Genomic DNA, 20,526 nt, shown 5'->3' with positions numbered 1-20,526 from the left:
ACCCTGCTTGTCCCGAGCAGATGTGAGTCCCCGAGGACAGGCTGAGGGCAGCAGAGGGCTGCCCCGCCTCTGTGAGCAACTGTACCTAAGTCTCAGCCCCAGGCTGGAGGAGGGGTGGCTTGGGGCCATGCCTCCTCCACGTGAGCCATCCCTGACTCCAGGCTGTGGGGTATCAGTGGCCTTAGGACAGACGGGCACCCAGTGACCTCTGCTCAGGGTCTTCTCTGTTTGCCTAAAGATAAAAGAGACCTTAGCTGCGAATTCCAAAGAGAAAGGGGCAACCAGCAAGGTCTTCACTGCACCACAATGACTTTGTGGCCTGGCCAGTGTGGTCACTACAGGCAGATGGCAGGTAGTAAGGGGCTGTGCCGGTTCTTGTCCTGCTGGGCCAGCCTTGTCCTTTCTTCCCAGCATCCTGGCTTCCCTCTTAGGACACAGAACACAGGGCCTCTGGGGACAACTGATGTTCCCTGCAGGGAGCTTTGTGAGAATTGAGGGCTAATAGCCCTCAGGTTGCATCTCCTTTCTTTGGGGTACACAGACAGCAACCCCCAGGGCAGACACAAGCTGAGCCTGAGGGAAGCTCAGGGACCTGGTGTTTCTGCTGCAAGCAGCCTGAGGCTTCCCCTGCTGATGGCTGTGCTTTCCCTCCCCTTTCCCCTGGAGGGTCAGTGTCTTCTCCGAGGGACAGCCAGGGACACAGCTGCCTGAGCCACGGCCAATGGGGAGGGACGTGTTTGCTGTTACCCCAGGCCTTGCATTGCCAAGTGGCAGGAATTGTGCTGTGTAGGGTACTGGCCAGGTCCGTGGACACAAGACCAGGACTTCCTTGGCTTTATCTCATGTTCCCAAACTTCAGATCTGCTTCCCAGAGGGCTCCATCCTTCCCTCCCCTTCAGATTTATTTGATGGCACAAGTTGAGGGCACAGGAGAGCCTGGCCCTGGAGCAGCTGGCTGTCTCACTCTGTTGGGCTCCCCACACCTTCTTCACCTGCCTTGGCCTTCTGTGTCTCTGTGACCTGTGTCTAAATGGCAGAGCTGAGTGCCAGCCTCCAGTCCTCTCTGGCAGAGGCAAAGGTGGGAAAAGTCTCCCAGGAACTGGCCTGCTGCTGTGCCATCAGGAGGAGGCAGAGCCATTAGCATCAGAAACAGCACTCAGCATCCTGATGCCCTCTGGAAGTGCTGAGCATAAGCCTCTTGCCTTTCTGTTAATCTCTCCAAGGAGGCTGGCCCTGTGACACCCCAGTGATAGACAGGAGCTGTTAGCACCTCAGAGGTCACTGTGGGCAGCTTCTCCTGGACAGGTGCTGGCAGCTGGGCAGAAATGTCCTCAGGACAGGTGCTGGGCTGGGCAAGGGAGCTGACTTCCACTTGCCTGTCTTTGACCAGGGAGTGGAGGAAATGTGGGCAGGGTAGCAGCTAATGTCCATAGCAGCTCAGTTTCTGTCCTGGGGCTGGGGTGTGGCTCTTGGCAGAGCACTTGCCTAGCATGTGTGAGGCTCTGGGTTCCAGCCTAGCATCACAAGGGAGGAAGTCCTGATGGTGTCACTCCCCAGCAGGATGACCTTCCTGGAGCCCTGCTGTCCTGCCTCTTTGTGACACAGAGGGAAATGCCAACCTTAGGTAGTAGGAGGGCACCTCCATGCAGCCCACACAGATATGTTGCCCAGGGCCTAGTTTCTTCACGTCTCTCACCTTCACCAGAACTGGGGGTCAGATCCTTTGCTGATGAGGAAACAAAATATAAAGAAGCAGCTCTCAGCCTGTATCCCTGGCACTGAGCCAGTGTGTCCTGCACTTGCAGTTAGCTGGCTGCCACCTGTATTCGTGGGCCTCTGTCAGCCCAGGAGGGAAAGCAGCCCTGCCTGGTGTTGGGAGACCAGGATGGATCAATGGATGCACCCCATACCCAGGGTTGGGGTGCATGGCAAGGGGCATGCAGAAGGCTAGGATCCACCTTGTGTGGAGATTTCTGTGGCTCCCCGTCTCCCTCCCTCCAGGGACTGAAAACCCTGGGGATCCCCCAGTTCTTCCGTGCCTCACCCTGGACATTCCCAGCCTTCAGCAGGCAGAGAAATGCAGAAGTCCCAGGACAAACAAAAGGCCCAGGGCAGAGCACACTGGTGGAGACCTTGCCTGACACTGTCCCCAGCCCAGTCCCTTGGGCCACCCTCCTCCCAAATGCACCATGCCCTTCTGCCCTGCCAAGCACCTGAAGAGGATCAGGCATCCACCCTGGGGTAAGTGGGCAGCCGAGGTCCCAGGTGAGCTTCGAGGATGCAGGGGTGAGGAGTAGGGGTGCTGGACAGGAGAGCAGCACTTGACAGGTTAGTGGCACTCGCTCACTCCAAGTGAATAAGAGGATCTTGTGAGAGAAGGAGGAGGACCTGGGGGATGCAGAGGGGCAGTGTCCCTGGGATTCTGTGCAGACTTCAACAGGCTGGCTCCTCAGAGCTGGCCACACACAGATGCTGGAGGGTGTCTGTTTTCCCCAACACACACCATCTCCTGGGGGCATGGTGGGCAGAACAGTGGCCCCCAAAGACAAAGCACCGCCCACCACAGTCCCACACCATCCATGAGTTGCCCATTACTGCAGCCACCAGCAAGCAGCTCCTGAGACATAGAACATGGCTGGTTCTGCCTGAGATGCATTTCTTTTTTTTGTTTATTTTTTGGTACCGGGGATCAAACTCGGGACATTGGGCTTATGAGGCAGGTGGCAGAACCACTGAGCTAAATCCCCAGCCCCTGAGGTGCACTTCTAATGTTGCATATATACCAAGTGACTCAGTACAAACATGAAAAATACTCAATAATTTTTTGTTGATTCCATGTTGAAACTAATTATACTATTTTGAAAATATTGGCATAAACAAAAAATGTTATTAAAATAATTACAGCTGGGGCTGGGGCTGGGGCTGTGTAGCTCAGTGGTAGTGCACCTGCTTAGCATGTGTAAGGCCATGGGTTCAAACCCCAGAACCACTAACACTAATGGTGATGATGATGATGACAACGATGATAACACTTGTTTCATTTTACTTTTTTTTTATTTTTTGGTGATACTAGGAATTGAACCCAAAGCCTTTGCACTGAGATATATTCCCAGCCTTTGTGTGTGTGTTTGTATGTATGTGTGTGAGTATGTGTGAAAGAGTCTCAGAAAGTCACTAAATTGTCCAAGCTGACTTTGAACTTTCAGTTCTTTTGCCTCAGCCTGCCAGAGTGCTGGGATTACAGGTGTGTGCCTTAACTCCCGGCTTCATTTTCCTTCTTTGTCACATAATCAAGACTGCACAAGTAGTTCACCTGTCTCCATTTGACCACCATGCTGTAGGAAGCTGGCTCCCTACACCTGGCCTTCACCCTGGGGTCCTGCTATGAGCTCCCTGCTCCCTGGGCAGACAACAGAAGGACAGCGGGCACTGAGTCTAATCACAGGCCGTTGCTGCTGCCACTTTTAAATGGTCTTTTTGAAAAAATGTTTTCCTTAAATGCTGGTAGGGTAGGGCTGGGTCAGGTAACCCTTTTGCAAAGTGCTATCAGAATGAAAGCTCTCTCATCTGACCCGCATGGACCCATGGTTTAGAGAAGGCATCCACGCATATCATGTGCTCCTCTTTTCTTAGTATTTGCATGGAGAAGTTGAAAGCCAGTTCTCATCTTGGGCCCCTTAGGACCTGCTGCATCTGAGAGCCACCTCCTGTCCCCCAAAACCTCTCCCTTAGGTGGAAAGGGGAACTGGGCATAAAAGGAAGTTCTGAAGTTCAGGAGTGGGAAGGGAGGCACTGGCTGGGCTGGAGCCCTACTAGCTCCAACCCCTGGGCTGGTGTCTGCCACAAGCCACAGGTGGAAGCAGTGGATGCAGCTGGCATTGGGGCAGAGCCAGCCTGCCTGGGTCATGGCTCAGAGTCACCTAGGACCACTGTTCAGCTATAGTTTGGATATGTCTCTAAGCATCCCTGGGCTTTGGTTTCCTTTCCTCTGGAATGGGGTAATGACACCTCTTCCTTTCTGATTCTGAGTGCTCAGACTTCTGATGCCCTCTTTTGGCCAGTACTGTGCCTGGGTGCAGTGTGAGCACCTCAGGGGTACTGTTATGGCAGGGCAGGTGAATAGCATAAATAACCATGATGTGTGTGTGTGTGTGTGTGTGTGTGCATTTGACCCCAGAAAAATGCTATGCAAAACAAAGGCTAGACAGGAGCCTGGGAAGTGGTGGGTGAGGTCTGGTAAAGTTTAGCAGCGTGGTCAGGGAAGGCTCCCCAAGAAGGTGATCTACAGGAAAGGTCTGAGGAGGAGGAGGCACAGCAAGTGGGTAACAGATGTAGAGAGCAGAAGCGAGCTGGGCATGCTTAGAAAATGGCAAAATGCAAAGCAAGGGTGGCCAGGAATGAAAGCTTGGGAGAAGGACAAGCCAGCCTTGAGACTTGAGGAACCCAGGGAGCACTGAGAGGTGTGGGAGCTGGTTTGGGTCTTAACCGTGTCACTATGGCTGCCGTATGAAGACTAGATCTTAGGAGGGAAGGGAGGGAACCTGAGTCCATGCTGGTCCTCCAGCTGAGAAAGGACAGTGGCCTGGACTGGGAGAAAGTGATCTGATTTGGAATATATTTTGAATTTGCCTGCTGTATGTGGAGATGATGAGAGAGCCACACAGAGGACGGGTCTGAGTTTGACTGGAGTCACTGCAGATGAGCCCACCAGAGGAGAATGTGGATGAGGTGGCCCCCTGCTGTCCGCCTTAGCACCTGGTTGCCCACACCAAGATGGGACACAGGAAGGAGCTACCCTGATAGAAGAGGCGGGAATCACTTTGGGGCCATGCTGTGCCTGTGGGTTGTCACGTGACTGTAGCGAACCTGAGGCAGTTTTGCTCCCCAGGAGCGCTTGGCAATTTATCGCCGCAGTTTTGGTTGTTATATCCTAGGAGCCAGGGACGGGCTACTGCTACTGTATCTAGCAGGTCAAGGCTGGGATAGACCATTGTGTTATGAACAGGGCATCCCCACCACCCATGAAGAGCCCTCTTGCCCAAAATGGCAGCAGTGCGAGGCTGAGAGACCCTGCTTACCCTTTATTTGACTGAGGATGATGATAAAAGTGAACACTGGGGTTCAGAGCTAGGGGCACATCCCCTTTACTCCCCAACGCGACAGCTGCCTTCATCATCTTCCTCCTGCAGATGCCTGATTCTGGTGCCCAGGAAGTCAGGCGCCTCTGCCCCCATGGTGGAGGTCAGGGTGGGCACTGCCCTGGAGGGTATTGGTGTCCAGGGTATGTAGTCAGGTGGGAAGGCTACACAGTGGCCACACGGACTGCTTTAAAAAAGAAAAGGGAAAGACAAAGAATCACAATCACAGGCCTGTCTCTCATGATGAATTTCTTTCAGAAATATTTGCTGTTGTATTTATTTTCTCTAACAAAATGCTAATCTCAGTCTTTCATAAGCAGTAGAGGAAAAGGTGGGCATAGACAGTTGAAGGCTGTAATTAATCCCAGGTTTAATAATTAATCACTTCCCTTGACCTCTTGTTGCAAAGATGGTTTTCAGTTGAAAAAAGAGAATGTGTTCACAGTAAACAAACATGGCTTTGCATCCCAACCCCTCTGCTTGTTTGTTTGTAGCTGTTTAACTTCTCTGGGACTCAGTTTCTGCATCTGCAAAGTGGGCTTAGTAATGATCTGTCAGGATTTATTAAGGCTATCACTGTGTGTTGATCACCTCATGTAGCTCTTCACATGTAGGGCCCCTGAGATGTGGGGGTATGACTTTCACTTCTGCACAGGATGACCAAACAGGGACTGCTTTATATTCCCACCTGAAACAATGAAGAAAAAGAAAGAAAAGGGAAAAAAAGGACAAAATGCTTTTAAGATACTGGACGTGACAGTGGAGGACCCCCAGGAGAAGGGCAGACAAGAAGAGGTACATGTGCCTCAGTACTGACCTGAGGGAATTCCTAGGCTGGGGTGCAGGAAGGGAAGCCCACTGGACTCTTGGGTTGAGGACACAGAATGGAGTCTGGGGAGACCAGAGCCCTAGAGCTTGCAGGATGGAATACTCAAGAGGAAAGAGGTCCCAGAGAGAAACTCTGGCTGGAGAAAGAACCACTAGAAAGGACTAAACAGAGCCCTCCCCAACACAGGGCAGGGAATAGTACAGTACCTGCTCCTGCCTGCCAGGATGGAAGATGGCATTGCTCATAGGAATTGGAGAGAACGAATAGAAGGCTTTTCTCTCAGGAAAAGCATCCTTCCTGGAGGATCCCGGGAGAATCCTTTCTCTCCAGCTCTCCAACTTCTAGAAGCTGCCCACCTTCCTCAGCTCTTCCCCACCTGCCTCCTCTGCCTTCAAGGCCAATGTGACAGGTCACGTGCTTATCACATTGTGTCTCTCTCCTTCCGCAACTGCTTCTCTCTAATTCCTCTCCTGCCTCCCTCTTCCCCCTTTTTTGAGGGGTTGGGGTGGGGGTGGGGGTTGGTACTGGGAATTGAACACAAGGTTTTTGCACTGAGATCCATCCCCAGCATTTTTTTATTCTTTAATTTGAAACTAGGTTTTACTAAGTTTCTCAGGCCAGAAGAATATTGACTATTTAAGTACAAATAATCGAAGTGTACTTTGGGACACATAAGGGTATATAACAGCATACAGGAAGAGGGTGACATACCCCAAGGTAGACTGTAGTAAGTAAAGATGCAAACCCTAAAGCAGTCACTACAGCATGGGGCGGGGAGAGGCGCGAGAGATTGATTTTTACTAATAAGTCAACAACAAAGGAGACAGAATGAAATCACAAAATAAAATAACTCAAGGCATAGAAGAAAAGAATAGTTGGGAAAAATGGCAAATAAAAGACAGACCTAAACCCAAGGCATGCCAATAATCACATTATAAATCAAGCTTATCAGATTGGATTAAAAAGGAAGTCCAAACTTATGCCTGACAAGAAATGCACTTACAATATAAAGATGTAAATACCTTAAAAGTAAAAGGATGGGGAAAGACATGCCATACTGACACTAATCAGAAGGCTGAAGTAACTTTGTAGCAAAAATTTCTGAACAAAGGATGTTATTCCAGATAAAGAGGCCAATTCATAAGCAAAAAAGGGTTTCACCAACATAACAATCCTAAATATGCTCCTAATGGCAGTTTCCAACTACATGAGGCAAAAACTGATAGAAATGCAAGGAGACATAGACAAATCCAAGGTTTTAATTGCAGATTTTAATACCCTTTGCCTAGAACAACTAGGCAGAAAATCAATAAAGATACTGAAGATTTGAACAAAATGATCTAGCTAGACCTAATTGACATTTATAGGGTCCTCCACCCAAGCACAGCACCATGACTTTTCCCTGTGATACGGCTTGTGTCTAGATGTCCCCTCAAAGCCCATGCAGTCATAGGTAGGGCTTTTCAGAGGTGGCTGGATCTAGAGTGTGTGATGGTGGGATTGATTCATGGTGCAATGCTAGGCTCAAGGACACTAGGATTAAGGGTGTGAGTGCTACCCACCCTAAGTAGCCTGGATAATATACAAGGGATAGAAAGAGCTGTGGTTGTCCCTTGTTTGCTTTGCTACCTTCTGCCCACCATAAACTGTTTCTTCTCTGAGATACCTGTCTGCCAGGGCACCCTGCCTTGGAGCTAGCCCACTATGGACTCAAACCTCCACAAATTGTGACTAAATAAACCTTTCCTCTCTTAACTTGTGGGTATTAGATATTTTGTCTCAGCACCGAGAAAAGTTACTAGGAGACTCCGTGTGCATAGAGCAGCTGCGAAGATAGACCACACAGTGGACCAAAACCAAGTTTTAAAAAGGATTCAAGCCCTTTGTTCTCTTACCACAATAGAATTAAATTAGAAATCAGTATCAGGAAGATTTCTGAAAAGTACCCTCAGATTTGGAAACTACACATTTGTGAGTAGCCTATAGGTCAAAGAAAAAATTCAGAGGGAAATGAGAAAATATTTTGAACTAAAATGAAAGTACACCATACCAAAAATTTGGGGATGTTCCAAGGTGGTATTTGGGGGGCTGACTATAGCACTAAACCCTATGACAAACAAGAAGAGGACCAGATTAACACAAAGTAAGCAGAGGAAAATAAGTAATAAGTAGTAAGAGTGGAAATCAATGAAATAGAACACAGGATGGCCAACCACAGACCGCAGGCTGGCTACCTGTTTTGTAAATTAAATTTACAACAACAAAGCCAGGCCCTTTCGTTGACAAATGGTCTACACGTACTTTATTTTTTATTTTTATTTTTTATTAAATTCTTTTATTGGTACATTGTAGGTAGACAACACAATTACATTTCTCATTGGGAATTGTACCTTTACATAATGCATCTTGGTTCTTATTTTTTCCCCATCCCTAGCCCTCCCTTCACCCCCTCCACCCTTCCCTATTTACAAAGACTTTATTTCCATTTTTTCCATTTCTCAGCAGTTTTCCTTTCCCTTCTTTCCTTTCCCCTGCCCCTCCCACGACCCCTACCCCTTTGGACCTTTTCTTCCTATTTTACATTTTCGATTATTCATTCTAATAATTGGTACATTTTAGGTATACAATATAATGACATTCATCATTGGAAATTTGCACCTTTACATAGTCTCTCTTGGTTCTTATTTTTCACCCTTGCCCAGCCCTCCCTTCAACCCCTCCATTCCTCCCTATTTACAAAGATTTTGTTCCTGTTTTTCCATTTTCTCATATTATTCCCATTCCCTTCTATCCTTTCCTCTAGCCCTCCCACTTCCTTCCCCTTTGCCCCTTTTCTTCCTATGTGAAATAGGAAGAAAAGGGTCTACACATACTTTAGCACTTTTTTTTGCAGAGTAGAAAAATTATGATAGAGATTACCTGGCCTAAAAACCTAAGATAATTGCCATGTGGCCCTTTATAATACGTTTATCAACAACAAAGTGGGGAAAACAAAAAGGCTGTTGTTTTTAGATCAATAAAAATGACAAATCTCTAACAAGACTGATCAGGGGAAAAAAGGAGGAGAAAAAAAGCAAATTACCAAATTGCTATTTTTTCCATATCTAAAAAGTCATAAAACTAGAAATTCCTCAGATATAAAAGGAGGATAAAAGGATGGTAAACAACTTTAGGCCAATGTGTTCAGTAACTCAGATGAAACAGAAAAGACAGGGCCGGGGATTTAGTTCAGTGGTTTCGCCGCCTGCTGCACAAGCGCAAGGACCCGAGTTCGATTCACAGTACCAAAAAAAAAGAAAAAAAAAGAACCAAAGTTTGCTCCTGAAGAATAAACTTATTAGAGGACACTTAATTTGTTGTTAACCAGCCCCTCCCCTCAAAAAAAACCCTCCTGGCCCCAGTGGCTGCACTGATGAATTCTACCAAATGCTTAAGAAAGAAATAATAGAAACCCTATACAACTCTGAAAAAATGGAAAAGGAAGGAATCCTTCACTAGTTATTCTGTTAGGCCAGCAGCACCCCAAAACCAAAGGCAGAAAAAGACATTACGGGAAAAGAGACCAAAGCTTATTACTCATGAGTAGAGAAGTCCTTAATAAAACTGAATTCAGCATTCTATGAAGAGGATAATATATCATTGTCATTGTGATTTGTCCTAGGAATAGAAGATTGCTTTCACATCAATGTACAGTGATACTTCGGTTCACAAACTTATTGTTCCACAATTCTGGGGAAAATGGCTACCATCATATTTATTAAATGATGTGGAGTTCACAAATGGAAGCAAAAAATTTTGACTTTTTCTGTCTGAAAGCCCCTGAAACAGAAGCATTTGTGAGCTGAGGCATTACTATAATTCAGCATAGTACCATGCTGAAAAAAATTGTGTGATTATTTCAGTCAATGCAGAAAAGGCATTTGACAAATCCAACATCTACTGCTGAGTAAAGCTCTCAAATAACATTTCTAGTTTCGAGACTAGAAGGAACTTCCTCAAACTGATAAAGGACATCTACAGACACCTTGCAGTGGATGTAATTAAAGATGAGAATCCGAATGCTTTTGTCACAAATCTGGAATGACGCAAGCATGCTCATTCTCGTCAACATTGTATGTGTGTTGTTGTTTTTTGGTACTAGGGATCGAACTCGGGACCTTGCACTTTCGAGGCAGACACCATAACCACTGAGCTAAATCCCCAGCCCTCGCCAACATTGTATTCAATGTCAATCTCACTAGTCTGTGCGATTAGACAGAAAGTAAATAGAAGCTACCCAGACTGGAAAAGAAGGAGTAAAACTCTTCTTATTTGGGAGGCGCTGGCAAGCAGAAAGAGAAAGAGTAGGCTTTTCGGAATAGGTACAGGAACATCCACATGCAGAAGAATGAACTTCAGTTCAGACCTTGGACCAGGCACAACTCGCGAATTTTAAAATGAGAAATTCAAGATAAGGTCCAAAAGGGAGTTCTAAGGGTAGAGGAGGGGCGGTGATGAACCCCTGGTGCAGGGTCTCCAGGTCCTTTTCTTCTCAGCAAGCGAGCATCTTGAGACCCTTGTCTAGAAATCTTTCCGGCTTCCTCTCCCCAGTGTCCCCAGTGCGGTGTCGTCTTTGGCTCCCCATTTGCAATAGCTTTGCCCTACTCTGCCCCGGCTCCCTGGCCTCCCAGCCTCACTCAGGCACCTGTGGCCAGCATCACCCCTTCCTCCCAGGCTCCTTCCTCCAGGAAGCTCCTGGGCAGCGTGGCCTCACCTCACCCTGTGGAGGGTGGGTGGCTGAGAGACCAGAGCCAGGACCTAGAAGCAAGAACAGTATTATCCAGCAAGAACAGTATTATCTGTGCCTCGGTTTCCTGGTTTGTAAACTGCAGGTGGTGGGCAGGCAGTGAAGCCCAATGTTAGAGGCATGAATGGTGTGGAGTTTGAGGGGGAAGTGCCAGCATGTGGCAGTGCCCAGGAAGCACTGATGTCTGGGCTCCATCGCTGGGCTCAAGCTCCCACAGGGACCAGCCTGGGTCTCGGGGAGCCCACTATGTCCCACTTGGGAACTCGACCCACCAGCAGATGCTCCTGGATGGGATCTTCAGTTATGGCACCTCATCAGGGACTAGTGGGTTGCAGCTTATGGGCCTGGAGGGTGGCTGCAGAGACAGATGCCTTCCTACCAGCCCATCCAGCTGCACGTTGAGTTCAGCAGAAGTGGTCCACAGACGTTTTGAAGATGCTTGCAGATGCAGAGCCACACAACTGCTGGCAGGGAGATGGCTCCGGGTGGTGTCTGCTGCCTCAGCACCAATGCCCAGCTGCATGTGGGCACAGGGGGCAGTGCTGGTTGCTGGGCTCCCTTCAGGTTTAATGTCCAGGCTCTGTAATGCTCTTATCTTCGGGAAATCTGCTTTCTCCTTCAGGATGGGGCACAGGGCTGGGGGAAATCACTCCAAGGACATAGTGACAGTGAACTGTGCCTTTGAGGTCGGTGACATTGATCTACAACAAAGCCTGTAATGAGGCTACTGTGGCTGAGCCAGCCTGAAATCTGGATCTTTTTTTCTGATAGTGCTCTAAGATGCTTTTCATCATTTCTGTTTTGATATAAAAAATAGCAAAGTAGGGCCAGGGATTTAGCTCAGTGGTTTCGCCGCCTCCTGTGCAAGTGTAAGGATCCAAGTTCGATCCCCGGTACCAAAAAAAAAAAAAAAAAAAAAAAACTCAGTATGGCCGGGGATTTAGCTCAGTAGTTTCGCCACCTGCTGTGCAAGCGCAAGGACCCGAGTTTGATCCCTGGTACCAAAAAAAATAAAATAATATAAATAAATAAATAAATAAAAAATAGCAAAGTGAGACTAAGGGAGAAAAGAGAAAACCGAGAGAAGGGTGTACAAGGTTGCAGGAGGCTGAGGTGACCAGAATCTGCTTCGTGGGGGCCCACTGTCCTGCACACATGCCCTGAGCTAAGCCTTGTCTCCCTGTCTTGCAGGTGGTGCCAGGGAGCAGGAGAAGGCTCCAGCAGCCGGCCCTGAGGCGCTCCTGCTCATGGCCAGCTCCAGGAGGGACATGGAGGACTGGGTGCAGGCCATCCGCCGGGTCATCTGGGCCCCACAGGGTGGAGGTATTGCCCATAGCTCACGTGCCCACCCTGTAGAACCCTTGTGTAAAGGTAATCTCACCCCTTCCTCCCTCAGCCCACCAGGTCCTTGCTGGGGACTTGCTGGCCGTGTCCTTGACATGTGACACAGCCTGACCCCTCGGCTGCAGCCCTCAGGTCACAGCTCACACCCTGTACCCAGCTGGCCCTGCAGGAGACATCAGGCCTGCTGTGCAGATGCTGTGCACTGTGCCTGGCTTTCAAGACGTTGCCGCCCCAGGTCTGGTTCCCTGCCGCCACACAGGGACCCTGCCCTGCCTGCACACCACCACATCCGCCCCCCATCCCTGATCTGAAAACTGTGCTTGCTCTTGACTTGATTCTTCCTTTATTCAAAAATGCATATGTGTGTGTGTGTGTGTGTGTGTGTGTGTGTGTGTTTATGGTGCCTAAATCATGCGAGGCTAGTGGTGAGCAAGGCAGGCCATGCCTCTTCCCTCTTCTCTGGGAGGGAGATACCTGTAGACACACACTGTATCCTGTGACATCCAGGTGTGAAGACACAGGGAAGCCAAGCGAAAGCTCACTGGGAGGCAGGGGGATGATTCTGGCTTAAGGAAATGCCCAGGGAACCCAGCAGCATAGGGACCACAGGTGCAAAGACCCTGAGGTAGGAATTGAGCTGGGGAGAGAGGGGGGCGGGTGGCTGGGCCTTGGGCATAGCCAACTCTTTCAGCAAGTTTGCTATAAAGGGAAGGAGTAATGGGCCACAGAGGCTAGGGGTGACAGGTACAGATGCAGAAATCAACAAAACCCTAATGCACAGAATCCAGCTGTATATAAAAGATTACAGGGCTGGGTGGAGCTCAGTGGTAGAGAGAGCACTTGCCCAGCCTGTGAGGCCCTGGGTTCATCCCCAGCAGTACACACACACACACACACACACACACACACACACACATTGTGTACCATGATCAAATGAGTCATCCCAGGAACTCCAGGGTGATTTTAAACATCTGCAAATCAATTAATGCAATCCATCAATAGAATAAAGGACAAAAATCATATGACTATGTCAGTAGACTCCAAAAAACTGTCTGATAGAATCCAGCACTCTTGGAATAGAAGAGAATTTAACCTGATAAAGAGCACCTACAAAATCCCATAGATATTCAAGCCAGGTGTGGTGGTACATGCCTGTAATCCCAGCACTCAGGAGACTGAGGCAGGAGGATTGCAGTGAATCAGAGGCCAGCCTGGGCTACAGTAGTGGGCTTAAGGCCAGTTTGGACTACATAGCGAGACTCTATTTCAAAAAACCAAACCAAAACAAAAATCCCACAGATACTTAATCAAGGAAGAATGGCAGATTTTCCTTCCAGACCAGGACAAAGACAGGGACACTCACCCTCATTACTTCCTTTCAGTGATGCTCTGGAGATTCTAGCAGGACAGTTAAGAAAGATGGTGAAACAAAGTACACCAGGTTGGAGAGGGAGACATAAAATTTCCCTATTTGCAGTTAACATGATCTTAAATGTATTAAAAATCCCCAGAAATCCACTAAAAAACAAGTAGAGCTAATAAAAAAATCTCGACAAGGCTGTAAGGTACAAGACCAATGCGCACAAATCAATTGTATTTGCATAGCAGCAATGAACAAAATGAAAACAAAACCAAGAAACTTTCATTTATGACAGCATCAAAAAGAGTAAGATACTGAGGGACAAACTTAACAAAGGAAGTGCAGAACTTACACTCTAAAATGACAAAGCCCTGTTGAAACTAAAGGAGACCTAAAGAGGTGGAAAGACAGCCCGCCTTCCTGGGTTAGAGGACTTAGCCAGGTGCAAATCCTAGCACTGTGGGAGGCTGAGCCTGGAGGATCACAAGTTCCAGCCCAACCTGTGCAACTTAGAGACTTAGGGAGACTGTCTCAAAATAAAACAGTAAAAAGGAGCTAGAGATGTAGGTCAGTGGGAAGGTCTTGGGTTCTATCCCCAGTACCAACAGAAAAAAAAAAAAAAAGAGTTGCTATTAAGAGAGCAACACTCCCAGTCTGATCTGCAGACTTCTGTGCTGTGTCGGGTGGTGCCTCATGCCCGCTCTGTGACAGTGATGGGTCCCCAGGCTGTTTCAGCAATGACAGTGACCCTGTGTGTGTGCTGGTCCAGAGAGGGCTGCGAGCCTCGAAGCCTGGTGCCTTGCCACCTGCCTTGCCAGGTTCGGGGATAGCACAGGCTTTGGTCTGACTGTGGTCTGACGCTGCTGCCTGCTCATTGTGTGACCCTGGGTATACCACTTCTCCTCTCGGTGCCTGCAGGTCCTTGTTGGCAAAATGAGAATAGTGTCTGCTCTGCAGGATTATCCTGAGTGTGGAGACAGAGAAAGGATGCCAAGTGCTCAGCCCTCCCTGGATGCTAAATGGTCCTCATTCAGTCATGGGCATCTGCCAGGTGCAGCAGGGCATAGTGGGGAAGGAGACACACAGAGCTTCTGTTCTCCTCCCCGGGAGGGCAGGCGGAAGCTCAGGCAGCTGTTCTGGATGGTGCAGGAGACTCAGGGTCACCCACAGAAAGGCCTGGAAAAGCCGAATGCTAGCTGGGAGTGGTGGTGCATGCCTGTAGTCCCAACACTCCAGGAGGCTGAGGCAGGAGCATTGTACCTAGGCAATTTAGCAAGAACCTATTGAATAATTTTAAAATGGGGGTGAGGTGGGGATGTAGCTTGGTGTGAAGGCCCTGGGTACAACTCCCAGGACCATCTCTGAAAAAGCCAAATGCAGGCCCCAGCCAGGATAATGACTGATTCTTGGGGCAGGGCTGGCCTGGGGGGCACATTCTGGGCATTGCTGGGTTTAGGAGGTTTGTATCCAGAGAAGCACAGTGGGGAGAGAGAACTAATGAGAGTGACATTCAGACTCCCAAGTTGTTTTTTAAATCTGAGCATCTTCTATTTCATTACTTTTTACTGTGGTAAAATGCACACTCCCAAAAATGTCACATGTCAACAGTTTTTAAATGTGCAGCCAGCACCACCCTGCTCTGTGCAGATATACACACTTCCTCCCTCCGCCCAGTGCCCGAGCCTGCTCCTAGCCACCGCCACCTACTCTGCCCCTGGCTGCTCCAGGGACCGTGCAGAAGTGGAATTATGTAGTGTTTGTTTCTGGTGCCTGGCTTTTATTATTATTATTATTATTTTTTGGTATCAGGGATCAAACTCGGGACCTTGTGCTTGTGTGGCAGGCGCTGGAACCACTGTGCTAAATCCCCGGCCCCTATGGTGCCTGGCTTTTGTCTCTTGGCCCGATGCTCTTGAGGCCCCTCCTCCTTATAGTGGGTATCAGGATTTCTTTCCTTTTTAAAGGTTGAATGATGTTGCATCCACAGTACTCATCACCGTGCGTCTGTTTATCCCTTGAGGGACACTTGGGTCACCTCCATCTTTGGGCTGCTGTGCATAATGCCCTTCTGAACATGGGTGTCAGAGTCCCTGCTCTCAGTTCTTTGGGGCACATGCCCAGAAGTGGGGTTTCTGCTTGAATGTTTCATTGTCTTGAGGACTTGCACAACCATTTTCCCTGTGGCTGGGCCATTTTACACCCCAACCAGTGCCCAGGTTCTGGCTTCCTTACCTTTTCCCAGCCAGCAACCTCTGCTTCTTGTTTTTGTTTTGATAATAGCATCTTCAGGGTATGAATTGGTGCCACTGTTCAGACATGTATTGGACTGGTGACAGCATGCCAGGAGGGTGGCAGGCAGACACTTGATGGGGTTGGAGATGGGCCGTGAGTATAGTATATAGGGATCCCAAGTGTGGCTTTCCAAGAGCTCCACCTTCCTGTGAGGTGCTGCGGCTCAGGGCGGAGGTGTGCATTGTCCTCACCATCGTGGGTAGTGAAGGTACTCCTCAGTCCCACTGGATTTGGGTCTGTGGGAGTAGGGGACTTCTGCTGGGCTGGATTTGCAATGCTGTGGATCATGAAGCCAGCGGAGGTAGGAACCTGGGGGTCCTGGGGAGCCTGGGGTGGGGTCAGCAACCGTCCCAAGGTGCATGGCAGCTCTCTGCTTCCAAGAGTGGGCACTGTGGAGTACAGTCCGCCTCTCTCAGGGCCTAGAGTGAGCGCGCTGGGCTGGGGAGTGAGGGAAGCCAGGCAGCAGGCCCACAGGGGTCCCCAGAGCCCCGCCTCTCCTCACTTTCCTCGGACCCCAGGTTGCTGACATTGTGTGGGGAGGGAGGCTCCCTGAGGTCTCAGAGTTGGACAAGCCCAGCCCTGGACCACTGGGAGGGGCCCAAGGCAGTACTGTTTGTGGGCAGGCAACAGTTTTAGAGTGACATCTCCAGAGGAAACCTTAGCACCACACTTGACTCAGTGTGGACGGTGGCTATTCAAGCTTAGTGCCCAGGGGACCACTCCTCCCCGCTGCCGCTTGATCCTCATCGAAGCCCTGCAGGGCAACTCCAGATCCTGTGAAGGGCAACCTGCTGAAACAGCAGACCTGACACTCAACTTTGGCCCACCGCCCCATGGGCAGCACAGCTAAGCCCACAGCTGGTGGCAGGAGGCCAGAGGCCAGATCAGCTCCTCATCCAAAGAGCAGCTCACAGTGGTGCAGGCTCAGGGTGTGGCTGCTTACCTGCCCAGCACCCCTCACTGCGTTCTCGGGTCCCTGCCCTCTGCTATGGGGTGGTGCATGGCTCCAGGGCTGCATGGCTGCCCTTTGTGCTGCATGAGCCCAGGTCCCAGGGACAGAGGAGTCTTGGTTTTATCACTGCTGAGCCATGGGTGGGCAGAGCACCAGGGATGCCCAGGATCCCTCCTTACTGTACACCAGCACCTACACCCAGCCCCTAGGGACCAGGCTTTGTATTCCCTGGGGCTGACAGACCTGTGCAGCCAGTTCCCTCGGATTCCCTTAGAAAGTAGACAGCACTGGGGACACCCCAGGGACTTGTCCTGGTCATAGTGAGTGGGGCACTGTTGCAACATCCAGGTCTGTGGGAGCCTGGGGCCTAGCAAGGGACAATGGTGGATGGAGAGCATGATGCAGGGTGGCCTTGGTCTCCTGGGCCTGGGGTCGCTGGCTCTCAACTGGTTCAGGCACCTTAGAGGACTTCAGCCCTCTAGATGATCGAGAGTGATAGCCAGGTCTAGAGGTGGGTGGTGAGTGGCCTGACAACCCACACCAGGGCCGAGAGCAGGGTGGCCGCCTCCGAGTGGGCTGTCCTAGGTGCTCCTGCCAGGCAGACCTCAGTGCTGCAGCCTCTAGTCAGGAAGTGCATGGGGTGGGGGCATCAAAACCCAGGGTGGAGGCTGTCTCTGAGGTCCCCAGCCCCAGTCCCAGCCCTGGGCTGCTGCACACACAGCTCAGAGGTAGCCAAGCTGAAGTGGTCCTTAGGCTGTTCCACTGCCCACCTGTGCCCCCATCTGCAAGCCACCCGAGCTGGGCAAGGCCCAGACTTCTCCTGGGGCTCATCTGAGCCTTCAGAGTGCTTGGCAGCTACAGACCTCCATCTGTCTGGGGCTCCCTAGAGACAGACAAGTTTTGCTCAGTGACCACACACTAGGGGAAACTGAGGCTTGGAGAGACAAAAAACAAGCCAGCACCAGAGCCTGCCTGCCCACTGAGAAGTGCCGAGTACCCCACCTGCCAAGTGCCCCAACAGTCCTCGGAGCCTCTCTTTCAACATGGTCAGGACTGCCTGAGGCTTTTCTGGTGGTTGAGGCAGGACACTCCCTGGCTAGTGCCCCTCAGCTGTGAACTGTCCTCCCCTTCCATTTCCCTGAACTCTGCCCCACCCCACATTCAGCAGCAGAGCCTGGACTATGGGTGTCACTGTCCTGGGAACCACAGGAATTCAAGGGGGACCAAAAAGCTCAGTAATCAAGACATATATGTCCTTGTAATATTTTTACAAATGATAATTAACGTAAAAATATCTGGGGGATTAGGTTCTATTGCTAACTACTGAGCAGCTTGAATCATCACAGTTACCCTTCCAGATGTGGAGGTCAGGGGTTGGACCAGTGTTCTCCGAGCTCAGGTCCAGGGTCAACAATGGGTCTGGGCTCCTCTGAAGATCCCAGGAGGTCCTGCCCACCTGCTCCGCTTTCTACAGCGCTGTGTTCCTCCCCTCTCCCCGTGCTGTCCTCAGTAGCCTCCTCCCTCATGTAGTTTATGTCCCTCTGCCTCTTCTTAGTACCAGAGAGAACACTGGCCACCCAGTGGTCCAGGACTAGCTGTCCGCCCTGAGCCTTGCCACAGCTCCAAGTTCCTCCTACTGTGCCAGGCACTAGGACGTGGACATTTGGGCGAGGGCCATTGTTCAGAGCCCACGGCACGAAACACAAAATGCCCAGATTTGCACTGAGGTCCAGGTGTCTGGGAGGGCTGAGGTTGGTGAGGGGTAGTCCTCAGGGTGTATTCTGGTGCCGGGCTGAACCTCGCTTGGTCTGACATTTTGATATTTTGTTTACCATGAGGTTTTTTGCATTCACTTTTATTCTTAAAAACACTGCCTTAAGTTATCCATCTTGGTTAGTGGGGTTTGAGGTATCCCTTACATTTTGCTTTCGGGAGCACCTCCCTCACCTCTCCCCGGCCCAGGTCCTGCTGAGTAAGAGCAAGAAGCGTGCCTCACCTTGCCCACTCAGTTGTGGCCACCCCCACCCTTCACAGGCCCTGGGCTCCCCCAGCACGCCCCTTGCAGTGTGCTGGGCAGTCTGCACCCTCCATGCCAGCTGTTTCAGGCCCAGACCCCCTAACCCTGGTTCTCACCACCCTGGAAATGAGACTGTGGGCTCTTCTCAGAATCTACCCCTAGAAGAACACAGGCCTTGCAGAAGGACAATCCGGGTGTGAATGAAGATCGGCCACTTACCCTCTGTGTGGCCTCTTGGCCTCAGCTGCCTTCTCTGAAATGGGGATGTCCATGAATACTTTTCAGGGGTGCCCAGGGAGGTGAGGTCAAATCGCACACGCTGGCCCTGGCCCTAGGGTGCTGGCCCTAGGCAGACCGAGCTGTGGACCGTCTGGTCCCGGCGCCCCTAGGCCGGCTGACTCAGCGCGGTTGCCTAACCTCTGGGCCGCCCCGCACACCTGCCCCGGGGCGGGCGAGGCTGAGTTCCAGGAGCTTGGCGAACAGGATCCAGGGTCCCTGGCTGCGAGGAGCCGAGGAGCCGGGGAGCGAGAAGGCGGCAACTGCGCAGGGAGAGCACAGCACTGGCTTCCGGCGGCCTCGCGTTGGAGCAGACCTCCCCCCACCCCGCGCCCCTCTGCACCGGGCCGCTGCTGCCGCCTCTGCGGGCAAGACGCTACCTGCCGCGTGCCGGGCATTCCAGCGCCGCACCCCCGCGCCGCCCGCGCTGCCCCTCGCCGCCCGCGCCATGGGCTTGATGCCGGCTGCGCGGGGCTCCTCCCGGGCCCGCGTCTGCCCGAGGCCGCCCTGCTGCCTGCCCGCCTGCTGCGCTCCCGCCTCCCCAGGTAGGGCCTGGGGGGCGCGGGCCGGGTTGCTGGGCTGCCTGGCCCCCGAGGCGGGCAGGACCCCTCCAGTCTCCTGTCGGGGTGGGTGGGCTACTTTCAAGAGGCGATCAGACCCCGGCAAGGAGGGCAGACTCGCGAGGGGTCAGTCCCCATCTCCCACCACCGCGGGCCGGCGTAGGAAGGGAACACAAACTGTGACCCAGAGCCTAGTATCTCCCCCTGGGCCTCAGAAAACCACCACCTGGTGGAGAGGATCCCCTGTACATGGGGCCTAGCCGTCCATACCCGCCCCCACGCCCTCTGTTTCACAGGGGAGGGTGAGGAAGCAGGGAGGGATCCAGGTGGGATTTATGTTCGCAGTGCACAATGCCCAGGCTGTGCGGTATCCAGGCAGAGCCTGTGGAGTGACAGAGACAGCTGTGGGACCGTCCCTCCGTGCATGAGTCCACAAAGGTGGGGTGGATGGCTGGAGACTGGTGGGTGTCCTGACCCAGGGTGGGGAGGATTGAGGCCAGGAGGAAAACCGGAATCATCCTGCTTTGTGGCTCCCTGAGGAGTGTGGGCTCTGCAGCCTCCCAGCCACCGCCACCACAGAGAGCCCAGGCAGGCAGATGGCCCAGCCCAACTGCCTACTCAGCCTGGATTCACTCCAAAGGGAATCCCAGTGCCTCCTTTTCCTGCTGGGCCTGGGCGGCCTCCCCAGGTGGCCTTGAAGGGGCCCTGTGTGGAGCTCATATGCAGCCCTGTACAGTGGCAGAGGCTCAGGTCACCCGGGATGCAGGTGACAGCCAGGCCTGTGGCTCCTTAAGCCTGCTCCACCTTCCTGGAGAGGAGAGCCAGCAGGGGATGGCTGCTGGGCAGAGACTGAGCCCACCTGTAGGTTCAGCCCCAAAGGGGCAGCCCTGCCAGTTTCCTTCAGGTGCTTTATGCAGTGTGGGCTGGGTTCTGGAGGAACCGCAGCCTGCTGGCGTGGCCAGCAACCTGATC

The 20,526-nt window shown here is 51.4% G+C and overlaps 1 protein-coding gene across 10 annotated transcripts in view; it reads left to right on the top strand.

Annotated features, from left to right (window-relative positions):
- Arhgap22 (Rho GTPase activating protein 22) overlaps positions 1-20,526 on the top strand; it is a 160,295-nt gene that overhangs the window by 126,825 nt on the left and 12,944 nt on the right. For 6 of the 10 annotated variants that reach the window (XM_087210571.1, XM_087210569.1, XM_087210570.1 and 3 more), the window contains one exon: positions 11,945-12,124. The exons of 1 other annotated variant lie outside the window; for it this stretch is intronic. In XM_087210571.1, the coding sequence (XP_087066697.1) occupies positions 11,945-12,124 (180 nt within the window). Of the gene's footprint in view, positions 1-11,944; positions 12,125-16,070; positions 19,540-20,526 lie in introns of those variants that run through there. 3 more of the 10 variants (XM_087210572.1, XM_087210575.1, XM_087210576.1) reach the window with 2 other exon arrangements.

This window comes from Heterocephalus glaber, unplaced genomic scaffold (genome assembly GCF_053883595.1).
Source record: "Heterocephalus glaber isolate CG9 unplaced genomic scaffold, H.glaber_assembly_v1.0 deba00001150, whole genome shotgun sequence".
Lineage (NCBI taxonomy): Eukaryota > Metazoa > Chordata > Mammalia > Rodentia > Bathyergidae > Heterocephalus > Heterocephalus glaber.
The sequence above is the reverse complement of the archived record's forward strand: the minus strand, read 5'-3'. Positions and strand labels throughout refer to the sequence as shown.